Source organism: Lissotriton vulgaris, chromosome 6, assembly GCF_964263255.1.
Source record: "Lissotriton vulgaris chromosome 6, aLisVul1.2, whole genome shotgun sequence".
Classification (NCBI taxonomy): domain Eukaryota; kingdom Metazoa; phylum Chordata; class Amphibia; order Caudata; family Salamandridae; genus Lissotriton; species Lissotriton vulgaris.
In genome coordinates, this window is record NC_141694.1 from 382,917,360 (window position 1) to 382,932,290 (window position 14,931).

Below are 14,931 nucleotides of genomic sequence, written 5' to 3' on the forward strand. Positions count from 1 at the left end.
TGAAACTATGCATTAGTACCACTAGACAGGCGCCAGCACTTACCTGCGGGGTGGGGAGTGCAGGCTCCGGTTGCGGGCTCTCTTCGTCCGGTGTATCTTCTATTAACACACGGCTCTTGTTCAGTTTCCACATTCTGGGCGGGGATAAGGAGGGGTAGGCAGATAGCAGCCCCGGGATTCGCTTAGGATTGTGGTGACTTTCTTGTGGCAAATACTGCTCAAACAAAACGGTTTCCGCGGGTGGAAAACGGCCCGCTGACCTTTCTCAGTACAAGGAACCGCCCCCTGAACCGGAGACCAGCAGCCCTCCTCTTCGCCAGTCGCCCCCTGTTCCGGTCGGGCTTCTGTGGATGGCTTCTCACAAAGGTATCAAGTGAAATCGCGGCGACGTGTGGCAGCCAGCGACGGGACTCTTCGCGTTTCGATTCGAGTACAGCTCCTCGGCGGCAGCGGGCAGCACTGCCAGATGGAAGGAAATGCGGAGCAGCTGTCTTGGGAGGAGGCCTGCAAAAGAGGGAGGAGGGAAGAGCAGAGGATAATAATCAGCCAGGCATCAACGAGGTCAGCAGACGGACGGGCACGCTGGGAAAGTAACATAGCGGTTTAGTTTCGTACAGTTCATACGCACCCCAGCATTTCCAGATTTAATCGACATGCTCTCTATTTCAATGGCTTGCTCACGCTTAATTGTCCTCCACATCAATAAAATGTACTGGAAATTAAATCCCACCTTTTTTTCTAACTCGCGCATTCCTAGTTGTTGGAGAGTATGCAGATGGTGTAACTCCCACCTAGAATACGCTGTGTCAGTGAGTAAAAGGCCTAAACTAACGAGACGTCTCATTCTCGCTGAGAGGAGCAGGGGGAGGGGCGGCTCCGTTGCCCAGCACACCCTTCACCTGGGTGTTTCTCGTGCATCAGTGGGCACCAGACGCAAACTCACAACCATTTTGGTTTTTGGTAGCAGCCATTGACCTTAGCAGGTTGCCCAGGTAACAAGAAAGGGCGTCTGGTCTCCCACTGCCTGCCTGCCTCCCCTCCCAACAAGCAGCTCACCGGAGCACGCGCGCCAACTAAGCCCGTAGGCAAAACTCAGTGTGCAGGCACCCTGCACTTTTAATGACAGACTCCTTAGTTCAGAGGAATGCGCGCCCGTTCTGTGAGGATTAGGAAGTGTAGGGGAAGATCGACCCCGGGGCTACTGCTATTTTCTAGAAAGCGGTATTTTACAGCCGTTTTCAAAATTATCTTGTTTGTTTAATTTTTCGGCCCGTCATTAGCATCTGCTTTTGATTTTTAGAAATTGTCTGCAGAATAAATATACTTGCTTAAAGGGGCTTCCAGACAGCCATCTTCATCCATTGGTGTTTTATTATGTAATTAATATTTTAATTTCGAAAGCTTTAGCATATGATATTTGGTCAGCCCACCTCATCTATTGGTTAATGTGACTGTGAGCGAAGGCATTCTGAACACCCATACACAAAGTGGCTGCCTTCAGGGCTGGGCCTACTATGGCAATGTGTGCTTTTTGAGAACCAAAACATATTTTTGTCTTTAGCTATTTTATTTACATTTGTGACGGGCTTGACAGGGGTTTGCAAAAACTTTAACTTGTGCAAAAACCATGATATAACAAGTATTAATAAAGCCGTAAGGCTGGGGGTGCATTGCCAGACCTATTGGTTTGCCAATGCTGGTTTTCTTACAATTTGTAATAGCCTATGATTGGTCTACGATTAACTTAGCTACTGATGCTACATTTCGACAGGGATTGTGGAGAGAACTGTTGTGAAAACATTTGCATACCTATAAGCTCACCCTCATTTCGAGACTGTCACCTTCCCTAGACTCATCCCATTCCAAACAAGTAATGTTCAGCCCTAAGACTTCAATGGAATCACTGCCTTTAAAACCTTGCTCACCAGCCAAAAAATGCTTCAAAGCCATTGACTCACCCTTCAAAAGCAATAAATATTGCCCTCCTTCATGACTAAAAAGTTTGAGAGTAAGAGCCTGAATAAGAGTGGCTCCTATTATTCTGACCCATGCTTAAAGTCGTATTTATGTAAGGGTCGGAATAACGAGTTTGATGGTATTTAACGTATAAGAATTATCAGATGCATTAAATACCTACATTTCCTTGCATTTCAGCAGGTTAAACCTGCTGAAATTTAACAGGGGAAAAATATGGTATTTACTGTAACATGCATATTTTGGTACGTTAAACACCATAATCTGCATGTTATTCCCAATGAACTCGTAATAGGTTTTATTTATCGCACTTGATAAATAATACTTTATGGTATCGATCTTTATCAGGGGCAATACATAACGTATTCACTCGTAATCAGGCCCTAAGTGTTTATGACGATCTCAAACCAATGAAATGTATAAAATCAAGCTGTATATGATTACCTGTTTTTTTCTTTTTTCAATCCAAAAGTTATCTCTTTACTCGCACTCATTTGGAGGGTCTCACCTGGGTTTCATCCTCCTGGTATTTCTTGACTGGGCCAAATCTTCCACCCCCTTCTAAATAAACAGTTCTCCTCCATAAACTTCGTTGGTTTCACCACAAGCACCTGACTGCACCTTTCTTAAAGACTCAATTGGTTGAGAGGTATGCAAGAACCTCAAATACACAGGGGCTAGCTATAGTGAACGAGACGCAGTGGCATCAGGGAACAAGTTGTGAGGGGATCTCTGCACCCGATTATGGCTTTATTTTACTACACAACTGAAGAAAAGAGCTTATTTTTTATGTGCACTGGGATCCATGGAATCCTTGCTATGCCACTGAAAATATATAATGGAGGTGCTATTATCCAGCCACTAAGACACCTTTGAAAGTTAAAGAATCAAAACCACTTGAATGTCAAGCTTTATACCCGTTTCTCTTATGTGTTCTTCAAATCCTACACGTTTTTCAAAATGACAATATTTTACCTAAACACCAGTTAACACATTGGGAAAATCAGCAAACACTGGCAATTCCTCCTCATCAAAATATGCATTCAAAACAGCAAATCAAAGACAAAACAGCTTCAGAAGAATTGTAGAGCAGCCTCAAATATTCTAAGCTAACAGTTGATGAATTGTAAGTAATACTTTATTTGATTTGTGAAAATCATAAAAGGGTGGGTCTTACCAGCATGGGATAAAACTTGACCTCTTTGAAACAGCATAAAAACAACATAAAATCACATAAAAAGATAATACATTAAAGTAACACAAAGCTTAGCAGATTGCTCAAATGTGCAGTTACTGTGTAAAGTTGAAAAACACAGATGGAGCTGGGCACGGGGATAACTGTCTCATTGCAGCTGCCAGACAACAAATGGGTATTCTAAGCAGGGGTACAGTGCTTGGGGGTTAAGTGTAACTTGATGGAAGTAACAAATTATTAACTCAGAATGAATTTTTTTTAATCCGGAAAAGTGAAATGAAGGGTATCCATTAAGAGAATGAAGGAGAGTCTGGGCCCTGACTTGGGAGGCGGGGGGGAGGGCAATAGGCACGGGTCGTCTTTAATTGTTTCCTTGTTTTCCAGCTCTTGGGCAGTGTGGGCCAAGAATTGTATAGTTTTGCAGGAAAGTTGTATCCAAGACCCGCTAAGGCATTTTATTACAGCCGCCCTGCAGGTTCTTACTTGTGCTTCTCTTAGGAGTGGTAACAAGAGCGTCTTCCTTAGATTTTGGAGTGCCGGGCATATGCATAATAAATGCAATAATGACTCTACGCCCTTGCCACAAAGGCGACGGTTTGATGTTGGCCAGGTCCGCAGCAATTTTGGGTGAGGTCTTTGCTCGAGAAAAAACCCAGCCTCAGAAGGCTTAATTTCCTCTTGTAGTGATCCCTAAAACAATCTTGCAAGTATGGCTGATGTTTCAGATGGTTATATGTTGGTAACACGATCCAGGCGTGGCTTTTGCCAGACACTGCGCCTTTGTCCATTATCAGCGATGCTTGTTTGATGGCTTTGTTGGTGATCTGTTTAAAAATGTTATAAGACACGGTTGAAAGCCAGGCTTCTTCCAGCTTTAAAGACTGAAGTGCTTGCCTAAGGGACTTATATGTTGAATTCGAGAACCCAGCCTGTTTTTCGAACTCTAGCCAGCAGAGGTGGGCAAGTGAGTTGTCTTCGGCGTCCCTCATACGCCAGTAATATTTGGCCAAGGCTCCTTGTCTTGCCGGAGTCTGGTTTATTAATCCATATTCCAGACGTATTTGGGCCTGTGAAATGTGTCGCGGGATCGAAAAAAGGTGTTTAAACAGTTTGGATTGAGCAAGATTCAGCGCTGTAGAGTCCCTAGATGCCATCAATTCCGAGCCATAAGTGAGTGATGGCAAGAATTTAGCAGCTACGATCTTTAACATGTGGCCGGTTGAACTTCCACTTAAATGTTTTTATATGGTATTAAAAGTGAAATGCAGTTGTTTGGCTTTTGATTTCCCATGTTCTAAATGATGTTTGTACTTTAGTTGGTAATCAAGTATGATGCCCAAGTATTTGTATTTATCCACCTGTGTTAATATAGAAGAGTTTATCCTCCAGACATATTTAAGTTGTTTCTTTCGGGAACTGGAGAAGCATAGGATGTTTGATATTTTGAGGTTTATTGTTAGTTGTGCTTTGGAGATCTATAAGGCGAGTTTGGAGATCAAGCGTTGTAAGCCAAGCGGAGTTTGTGAGAGGAGCACAATGTCATCTGTGTATTGTAGACTCACTATAGGTGTTTGTCCCAATTTCGGTGGGTCCCCCTGAATTGTGCGTAGGTCACTTTCTAGGTCTGCGGTGTAGATGTTGAAAAGGCTGGGAGCCAACACGCAGCCTTGCTTTAGTCCGTTAGAAGTTTGATATTTCTTTGTTAGGCATCGTCCATCTCCTTTTTTTTATTTGTACCCAGGTGTGTGAGTATAGTTCTATGCTTGCTCCCAATAGCTTTGGCGGCGCACACCAGGCTTTCATTTTGGCCCAAAGTTTTGATCTGGGCACTTTATCGAAGGCCGCTTTTAGGTCCAAAACACAAGTATATAGCGTGGAGGAGTTATTGATAGCCTTTTTAGCGAGAAGGGTTAGCGCGGATACATTTGTTAGAGTACCCATTCCGGCCCTAAAGCCTTTTTGTGTCAGTGGGATTATCCCTTTGCTGTTGACCCAAGATTCCAGTTCTACCAATAGGTTTGATGCGTAGATCTTGGCCTCCACGTCTATTAGTGCTATTAGCCTATAATTGTTGGGATCTGATAGGGACCCTGATTTGAATATGGGGTGTAGAATGCTGCCCCTCCATGAATCAGGAATATTCCCGGTCCTTAAGCTGTGACAGAACAAAGGGGATAGTTGACTTGCCCAAAACATTGGGTCTTGCCTAAATAGGGCGTTGGGAAGGCCGTTTGGTCCGGGGGCCCCGTCTGGTTTCAAATGTTTTATGGTCTTTGAAACCTGCGTTGGTGTAATCTGGTCAGTTTCTCCAGTTAAGTCCTGTGGCGGTTGATTGCAGGTGTCTTTGGATTGAGAAGACTTAGCTTCTGCCATTGATCTCAGGCTTGGTGTTGGGCAGGGCTCGGAGGTGGTTGCGAATGTGTTGTCTGTAGATGTATCATACGTAAAGTTGTAAAGTAAATTAATGTGAGTGCCCCAAAGCTGATCGGTCAACTCCGAATTGAAGTTGATGAATTGCTATGTTTAAAAAAAAAGGATTTATAATCAAAATATTATACAAGTTCTTGTTGCTGCTCTTTCAGAATCTGAAATCATGTCTCGGTTACTTACCAGTAATCTTCATTACTACAAGTCCAGGCCTTCCTCGGCACACTATTTACACAAGAACACTCTTCATTATGGCATGACGAGTGGAGGCGAGACCAGATGAGTCGAGTGCTGAGAGTCGGCTGAGATCCAAGCAGCGTACTGCGAGCAAGGTGTACACTGCGAGACACACTGCAGGACTCACCGGAATCCACAGTGAAGATATCGCATCGCAGAGAGCCCTGTGATTGAGGACAGAGGATTTGTGTGCAGGGGCTTGTGGTCCACGGACAACGGCTGCATCCGCAGTGGCAGGGGGTAAGCGGGAGCAAGGGGCCGTGGCCACCAGCAGCACGCCGGTCTCGAGGTCTTCAGCTTCCTGTTTTCTCCACTCTGTCCTCTCCCCCTTTGCACCTCTGCCCTGGTGCGAGCCAGCGTGGCCGGTGTGGCTACCAGCGGCCTTGAGGGGCCCAGCACTCCAAAGAACTGCAGGCTGCTTTTGGCTGCATTGAGCAGGGAGTTTGCGAGGCATTCCTGGACCGAACCCCACTGCGGGGAGCAAGATACAACTCTGCCTTCCCAACCCTCCCTCCCAGCCTGTTTTTCAGCTTGTCTAGCTGCTTTCCAACGGGACCCCCATGATACTTGAGGTGGCTGGGAGGTGGGGGCAGCCTTGGGCCTGGGGCCAGGGCTCTGGGTTTTGGGCTCTGGAAAGTCACGGGGTGATACCCCATAGGAGGTACAAAGGCTGTCTAAAAGGTTATCTGAAAGCTGAAAACACACATCACCATCACACTGCACTTACTAGTGACTAAGAGTGACCAACAGTGACTCAGCAACAACAGAGAGCCAGACCCCAAGTGCAAAGGAAACTGACAACCGGGTCCAAATCATAAGCTCATTAATCAACATAAAAGAGGAATATTCCACATGAACATGAAAGAGGAATATTCCACATGAAAAAAAGCGGCAACAACAAAACCACAAAAATAATACAAACTATACAACAGAACAGCAAAGGGCTGAAGCAAGGGTAGGGGACCTAATTAACACCGCAAGAAGCTAGCTACAATAAAGAGTGCCAATAATTTAAGAATTTAATTTAAGAACTAAAGGTCTCAAGAACCTAAGAATTACAAGAACTACAGAACCACAGGTGCAATAAAGGCTTGAGGAGATGAGATCCGGACGGGAAAGACGTACGGTAACATCCATACTCAACAAAAGGAAAAAAAGAGCAAAAGCTTAACCGACATAGTCAGTAAGGAGAACTCAATGATGGAAGAAAATTTCCTTCAGATTCTGGTTGATGTTGTAAGGCCCGAACAGAATGCAAAAACTACAACAACTAGTTATCAACCAAAGATTTACACAAAATTAGCATTTCTAAAGGACGCTGGGGCAGCCCTTTGCACAAGCAACGAAAGTCTCAACGGCCTTCCCTCCCCTTTGTGCCCAGGGAAAACAGACCATCAACACCCCAAAGCAAACATGCCTGCCCAAGGCAGCGAAGGTAGAGAAGGTAAAGAAGGAAATAAAGGTAACAGTGAAAATAACTCCATACTCTCAATAACCCCACATTTAGAAGGCCAGAAAGGGGGGCCTGCGCTCAACGGGGAAAAAAGGAACCCAACAAACGGGGACTTCATCGGACTCTGCCAAGTAACGGAAACGGCGCTTGGGAGTAACCAGATAGCAACAGCAAGACTAGAAGCTTTTAATGTTAAGACCGAGCTAGACACAGGTCCACCACTTGAACCAATTGTCACAATTATTTCGGGGAATACAAACTTCATTTTCGATGTGCACAATATCAACTCCAATAATTTCCATAAAACTGGAAAATCGCCAACAACTGCTTCTAGCTTAACCCTCTCATCAAAAACATGCAGGCACTTGTAGGAGCCCAGCAAGTTTGGCAAATGGACTTACACCATCAAATAACGAAGCCATTCACATTGAGGAAGAGAATCATATTGATCCTTTAGAACAACAGCTCCAAAAGCCCCTGGCGCAAAAAAACTCAAGCTATTCCTGCCCAGAGACAGGTTAGAAAATTCGATTCAGAAAAGGGGGTGGTGATGAACAGAGTGTCTGAATTAAGCAGACAACTCTTACCCAGTCCAAAGATCAGGGCTTGATCCATCACCGTTATTTATCTCACTGCACCATCCCAGCTCAGAACCTGGCTATATGCAAATCAGTCTGTCCCTGGCCCAGTGCATCATGGGAACAGGGTAGACTAAACTACCAAGCCAATTCTTCACCAGAAAGGAGACAAGCTACCGGGGACCGGTTTCTGGCATTTCAGCCGTCTTCGGCCCGGCTTGCTTGAATCCTGATGGTGCAGTGAGAAAGGGACTCATGTCTGAGTATACCCTGCCACACCTATAGTGGCCAAAAACGATTCAGAAAAGGGGGTGGTGATGAACAGAGTGTCTGAATTAAGCAGACAACTCTTACCCAGTCCAAAGATCAGGGCTTGATCCATCACCGTTATTTATCTCACTGCACCATTCCAGCTCAGAACCTGGCTATATGCAAATCAGTCTGTCCCTGGCCCAGTGCATCATGGGAACAGGGCAGACTAAACTACCGAGCCAATTCTTCACCAGAAAGGAGACAAGCTACCGGGGACCGGTTTCTGGCATTTCAGCCGTCTTCGGCCCGGCTTGCTTGAATCCTGATGGTGCAGTGAGAAAGGGACTCATGTCTGAGTATACCCTGCCACACCTATAGTGGCCAAAAACGATTCAGAAAAGGGGGTGGTGATGAACAGAGTGTCTGAATTAAGCAGACAACTCTTACCCAGTCCAAAGATCAGGGCTTGATCCATCACCGTTATTTATCTCACTGCACCATCCCAGCTCAGAACCTGGCTATATGCAAATCAGTCTGTCCCTGGCCCAGTGCATCATGGGAACAGGGCAGACTAAACTACCAAGCCAATTCTTCACCAGAAAGGAGACAAGCTACCGGGGACCGGTTTCTGGCATTTCAGCCGTCTTCGGCCCGGCTTGCTTGAACCCTGATGGTGCAGTGAGAAAGGGACTCATGTCTGAGTATACCCTGCCACACCTATAGTGGCCAAAAACGATTCAGAAAAGGGGGTGGTGAAGAACAGAGTTGTTAAATATTTTGTCCACGATAAGCGTGGAAGGGTATACTCAGATGTGAGTCCCTTGCTCATTGCACCATCAGGATTCAAGCAAGCCGGGCCGACGACGGCTGAAATGCCAGAAACCGGTCCCCGGAAGCTTGTTTCCTTCCCAGTGTAAGAATTGGCTTGGTAGTTTGGTTTGCCCTGTTCCCATCATGCACTGGGACAGGAACAGACTAATTTGCATATAGCCAGGTTCTGAGCTGGGATGGTGCAGTGAGCTAAAAAACGGTGTTGGATCTAGCCCTGATCTCTTGACTGGGTGAGAGTATTCTGCTTAATTCAGAAACTCTGTCCATCACCACCCCTTGTTGTTAAATATTTTGTCCACCATAAGCGTGGAAGGGTATACTCAGATGTGAGTCCCTTGCTCATTGCACCATCAGGATTCAAGCAAGCCGGGCCGACGACGGCTGAAATGCCAGAAACCGGTCCCCGGAAGCTTGTTTCCTTCCCAGTGTAAGAATTGGCTTGGTAGTTTGGTTTGCCCTGTTCCCATCATGCACTGGGACAGGAACAGACTAATTTGCATATAGCCAGGTTCTGAGCTGGGATGGTGCAGTGAGCTAAAAAACGGTGTTGGATCTAGCCCTGATCTCTTGACTGGGTGAGAGTATTCTGCTTAATTCAGAAACTCTGTCCATCACCACCCCTTGTTGCTAAATATTTTGTCCACCATAAGCGTGGAAGGGTATACTCAGATGTGAGTCCCTTGCTCATTGCACCATCAGGATTCAAGCAAGCCGGGCCGACGACGGCTGAAATGCCAGAAACCGGTCCCCGGAAGCTTGTTTCCTTCCCAGTGTAAGAATTGGCTTGGTAGTTTGGTTTGCCCTGTTCCCATCATGCACTGGGACAGGAACAGACTAATTTGCATATAGCCAGGTTCTGAGCTGGGATGTGCAGTGAGCTAAAAAACGGTGTTGGATCTAGCCCTGATCTCTTGACTGGGTGAGAGTATTCTGCTTAATTCAGAAACTCTGTCCATCACCACCCCTTGTTGTTAAATATTTTGTCCACCATAAGCGTGGAAGGGTATACTCAGATGTGAGTCCCTTGCTCATTGCACCATCAGGATTCAAGCAAGCCGGGCCGACAACGGTTGAAATGCCAGAAACCGGTCCCCGGAAGCTTGTTTCCTTCCCAGTGTAAGAATTGGCTTGGTAGTTTGGTTTGCCCTGTTCCCATCATGCACTGGGACAGGAACAGACTAATTTGCATATAGCCAGGTTCTGAGCTGGGATGGTGCAGTGAGCTAAAAAACGATGTTGGATCTAGCCCTGATCTCTTGACTGGGTGAGAGTATTCTGCTTAATTCAGAAACTCTGTCCATCACCACCCCTTGTTGTTAAATAGGTTAGAAAATTCAGCACACTGGGACAGCCCCGGCGGGGCAGAGATTCTGATGAGTATCGACAACACAATATCAAAGTGGGATAACCCAACTGTAACTGATTGCCTCAACACTGTCTTTCCCTCCTCTCAACACACAATCTACTCATTCTACTTGGAGCTCACATCAAATAACTAGAGAAAGAGGATTGGGAACCATAATCAACCTAAAGGACGACACAACTGTCAATCTAGGGCAAATTACGTATAGTAGAGATCAGCAAGAAATTTCCCATTCTTCCCATTTTTCAGATTTCTGGCAAGCAAAGGCCATTCCTGCTCCCAAAATCAACAACAAAGGAGCCAATCGATAGGATTCAGATAAGCTCTGGGAATGTTTACTGGACACCATGAAGCTCACCATCAAGTCAATGCAGTACCACTCTGACATGATGGACGTCCAAGTATCCATCATCAACTCAGTGGCCATCCATATATCTAACATTGATAGCAGACTAGCTGACATGAATAACTTGATTAAAAGGGCCCAGGCAGGTATGGAATTGTCCCCAACACACTGCACCTGCTTCGCCATCGTTGACAAACTCTCCACCCTTCAGGTGGTTATGGGGGATATACTAGCAGACAACAAGAAAAGAGCAAAAAGCTCCATTGAACCATCTCAGGAGGCTCAAATAAAAGGCCCTCTGACAGTATCACCCTACTGCGAGAAAGACAAGGTCAACATAGGATGGGCAAAGGGACCCTTAAACAACCCTCAAAACGAAACATGACCAGCCAATCAATCAAACGTCAGGCAGACAACCACAATAGCGAGGATTCTGGGAGATATAACACAACCTAGCATAGTAGGGGCATTGAATACAGCTATGACCATCATCCGGAGGAATCCTCACCCATAAAACCTGAATCAGAAGTTTCTGAAAAACCTGAATCAGAAATTTCTGAAAAACCTGATGTAGGAGAGTAGGATCTGCTTCCTATGGTTACCCTCACTTTTTGCTGTGTTTCACTGGTTTTTCGACTTTAGTCTGGTGGTGGCCCTGCTAATCAGGACCACAGCCCAGCTGTTCTCTCTCAAAATTGGTTACCTGTACATTAGTTAGTTTTTTTTTTTTTAACACTGACGAAGCCTGCAAAGGCGAAACGCGTCTGTTTGGGGTGAGGGGGGTTTGGTATAATACATTTTTGAAACGGATACCAGAGTGCCAGCCGTATTCTTTCCTAAACAACGGATGAGAGGAGGAACGTGCAGCGATATATATATACATATATGACACATATTAACCTACAAGTCACTCCTATGGCAGGCCTTGACAATCCTGAAGGCAGAGTGCTTGGTTTTGTGTGAGAGGTGCCCTAGTATGAGCTGAGCCCCTCTGCAGCTTTCGGAATCCCTTCCTTATAGCTGTTCTATGATATAGCCATACCATATAATCTTAAGTGCATTATAATCCTCGCGGTTAATGCTAACTTTGGAATGGCTTTAGCAAAAGATGTCTTGTTTGGTGTCAAACACTTTGGAATCCTACCCCCCTCCCTCCCAGCCCCCGCCTGTTCTGGCGGCAGGGGTAGAATTCCACCCTTCTAGAGGGAGAAGACATGTACACACTTACTTACCCGGTAAATGTATAAAAGAGCCGCAGCATCACAAAATGGATGCTGCTGCCACAGACCCTAGTCTGACCTGTTGCTGGACTAAACTCCGGAGGCCTGGACAATAGGTTTCCTGTCCAGGGAGGTGCCAGGCAGGCTTTAGTTTATTGGGGCAGGGTGAGATGCATTCAGTGAATGCTTTACAGACACTGCCTGGGGCACACAAGGTGTCCCATGCATTTCCCAGTTCAAACTGGTTGCTGGGGCACTCAGCACCAGCTCTGGCGCGAAACTGGACAAAGGGGAAAGGGTGTAACCACCCCCTCCCTAGGTCTTCCCACAGGTGGGACCCTAGAGTTAGTCCAACCCCTAAACTTAGTATAAGTATATGAACCCAGTTACTGAGACTTTAGATTACCCTTGACGAAACTCTGATACATAAATCTTGGACCTTCGACATTCCATATCGACTGGAAGACGGAAGAAATCTCCATTGGGGTCAAGGAGTGACTCCCCTGTTCAAACAGGCACCAAAGAAACATCTTGCCGGTCTGCATTTTCAAGGCTCCTGACGGATCCCGAAGAATCTGCGACACAGGACATGGACTTCCGGATATCTCAGAGGCTGACACGAGTCCCCAGCGAAGCTGAGACCTGTAGCTATCACGAGAGACGTGGGACCAGGGAAGGAGCAAGGTGAGAAACAAAATTTTGTATACCCGCTCGTGAAGTCACTTTCTCATAACGGTAACATGAACTAATTGTGTGGTTTGGATAAAACTAATCAACATAGAATAAGATGTGCACACAAATACACGTGGGGTACTAAAAATTGCTCGTGTTGCAAACATAATCTACTAATTGAGTGACAATGTGATGTCTGTAAGTAATGCCAGAGCTATAAAATAACCAAAAGCAGCATAAATGTGCTTACTGTTTGTCTATTTGTGGCAGAAACAGGAAGACAGGTGAGAAGATCAAGCATATATGTGGCTTAATTTGCTAGGTAATCACTAACAGGGATACCTTAGTAAAGGGGGGAGGTAAACAGAAGTGCTACATTTTACCAATTAACGTTAAATTGTGTTGGTTTCTATAATAGTTCTCGCTATGGACTGTGAGGCCTAGTAAAAGATGGAAGATTTTAAGACTCCGAGATTAATGTGAACCATGCATGCGCTCGCTGAGTGGAGCTGCAGACGCATACAAGCTGACTGTGCTGAATGGGATAGGTCAAGGACGAAATGCCCTGAAACCCTGAATAACTGCCAACAGAATGGACTTCATCATTGTGACCCATGGGAAAGAATCCCAAACTAACAATTTAAAGGACATGTAGGAACCAGTTGACCCAAAGACAATAGTTAAATTCATTTAGCTGACTCGACTGAAGTAAAGTAATAAGATGATGAGGTTCTGCTCATCCACCCCTTGGAATAGCCAACTAAAATCATCGAACACCCAAAATGTTTCAAAATGTAGATAGTTTAACATAGAGAAAAGGGTATAAAAGAATAGGTTCGGAGTTTAGAAAAAAGCTCTCTTTTTGATTTCCATCTGTGTATCCTGACATGCTGCCGCATTGCTGAATTTCCTTGGAGCGTAAGGACTTTGACTTTTTGACTTTAAACTTTGTTTGAGTGAGTACGGAGTCTTGAGATGAGGGAAATAGTTAGAGAGGATGAAGAAATGGACTTCGAGAACTATTTGTCTTTTCTAATATTTGTGTCTTATGAACATCAAATTCTGTATTAATTTTTCCTTAAAACTAGAATTAAATGATAATGATAATGTATGAGTTACATTTTCCTTTTTCCTTTATAACTAATTATAATAAAATGAATTTAAAAGTGAATAAATATTTATTATGCTAGGAGAATTTTTCTTTAAATAAAATTTTTTACTAGCAGATCTATCGCCAATAATGGTGGTGTGTTTAAATAATTTTCTCATTAATAATAAACCATGGTAAATGAGTTAAACTGCAGATGTATATATTATAAATAGTTAGTAAAAATGTAGACACTCCGCTAATGCAGCAACTCTCCTTTGATTCATACCGATCCATGAAATAGAAGAAAGTGTGTATGAGTGATTTACAGTGTTATGGGCTCCACTGGTGAATAAGTGTATGATTGGCTATTTCAGGGAAAGGTAATGTTAGTTTTGGAAATTATTTCCGGAGATGCGCTGCAACACCGGAACTCCTGGACATCCTGCACATTTCCCGAGCTTTCCCGAAGTTGTGCATTAGGCTACTTGTAGTCAAAGCCCTGAGCACCTTTTGCATCAAAGATTGTGGGCCTCCACTCCACGAGTGTTCCGTGGGCCCGCTTTAAGCATTTCCGCCCAAGGCGCCTTCGCGATCCCTAGTCCGTTGACTAGTGGGTCCCCACGAGGGAATGTACTTTGTTTCTAGGGCTTTTCTGGTTGCTCCAGACGTGCCCTTACTCCCCTTCAAAGGGTGAGTCCCTCAGACCTTGCTGGTCTGCACCAAAGCCAATCTTGTCATCTTGCATGGGTTGCTGTTGCCAAGGCTTGTTGAGGTCAATCCGGATACCGACGCTGCAGCACTCGACATCCGACGTGGGACAGCTCGAATCCAGCTCCGGGTTGAAGTCTACACCTCCTGGACCTCGTGGCTAAAGAGTCAAGCTTCACCTCCTTCACTTGAAAGCACCCAACATCGGTTAGCATCTTCCTGCCGCCTTCCTAGTCACTGGCTAGTGACCCAGACTCTGTCCCCTCTGCTTTCAGGTTCTTCAGATCTCTGATCCCCCCTTGGATCCATCCGGACACTCTTCACCTGGACGCCTGCAGCACTTCTTTGCAGCTCTCCATTGGAATGGACGACGAAACCCGACACGAAAAGACACCTATGCACCGGCTTCCCTGGGTGAGGTAACATGAGTACTGCGGTGCTCCCGTGGGTCTTGACTCTGGAAGTGTCCAGTAATGAAAGGGTTTTACCGTAGTCCACTCCTAGGTGTCCTTAAACTTTAAAATGGTAACTTAAACTTTCTCCATAGAAGTCAATGGCGAATTGCAGCTGTGTTTAGACACTGCA

The 14,931-nt window shown here is 45.2% G+C and overlaps 1 protein-coding gene across 1 annotated transcript in view; it reads right to left on the reverse strand.

Moving 5' to 3' along the window:
* The window catches only part of TDRP (testis development related protein), a 554,794-nt gene that overhangs the window by 464,549 nt on the left and 75,314 nt on the right, over positions 1–14,931 (reverse strand). The window contains exon 2 of the mRNA XM_086926404.1: positions 44–504. Coding sequence (XP_086782530.1) covers positions 44–133 — 90 coding nt within the window. The 5' untranslated portion in view covers positions 134–504. The remainder of the gene's footprint in view (positions 1–43; positions 505–14,931) is intronic.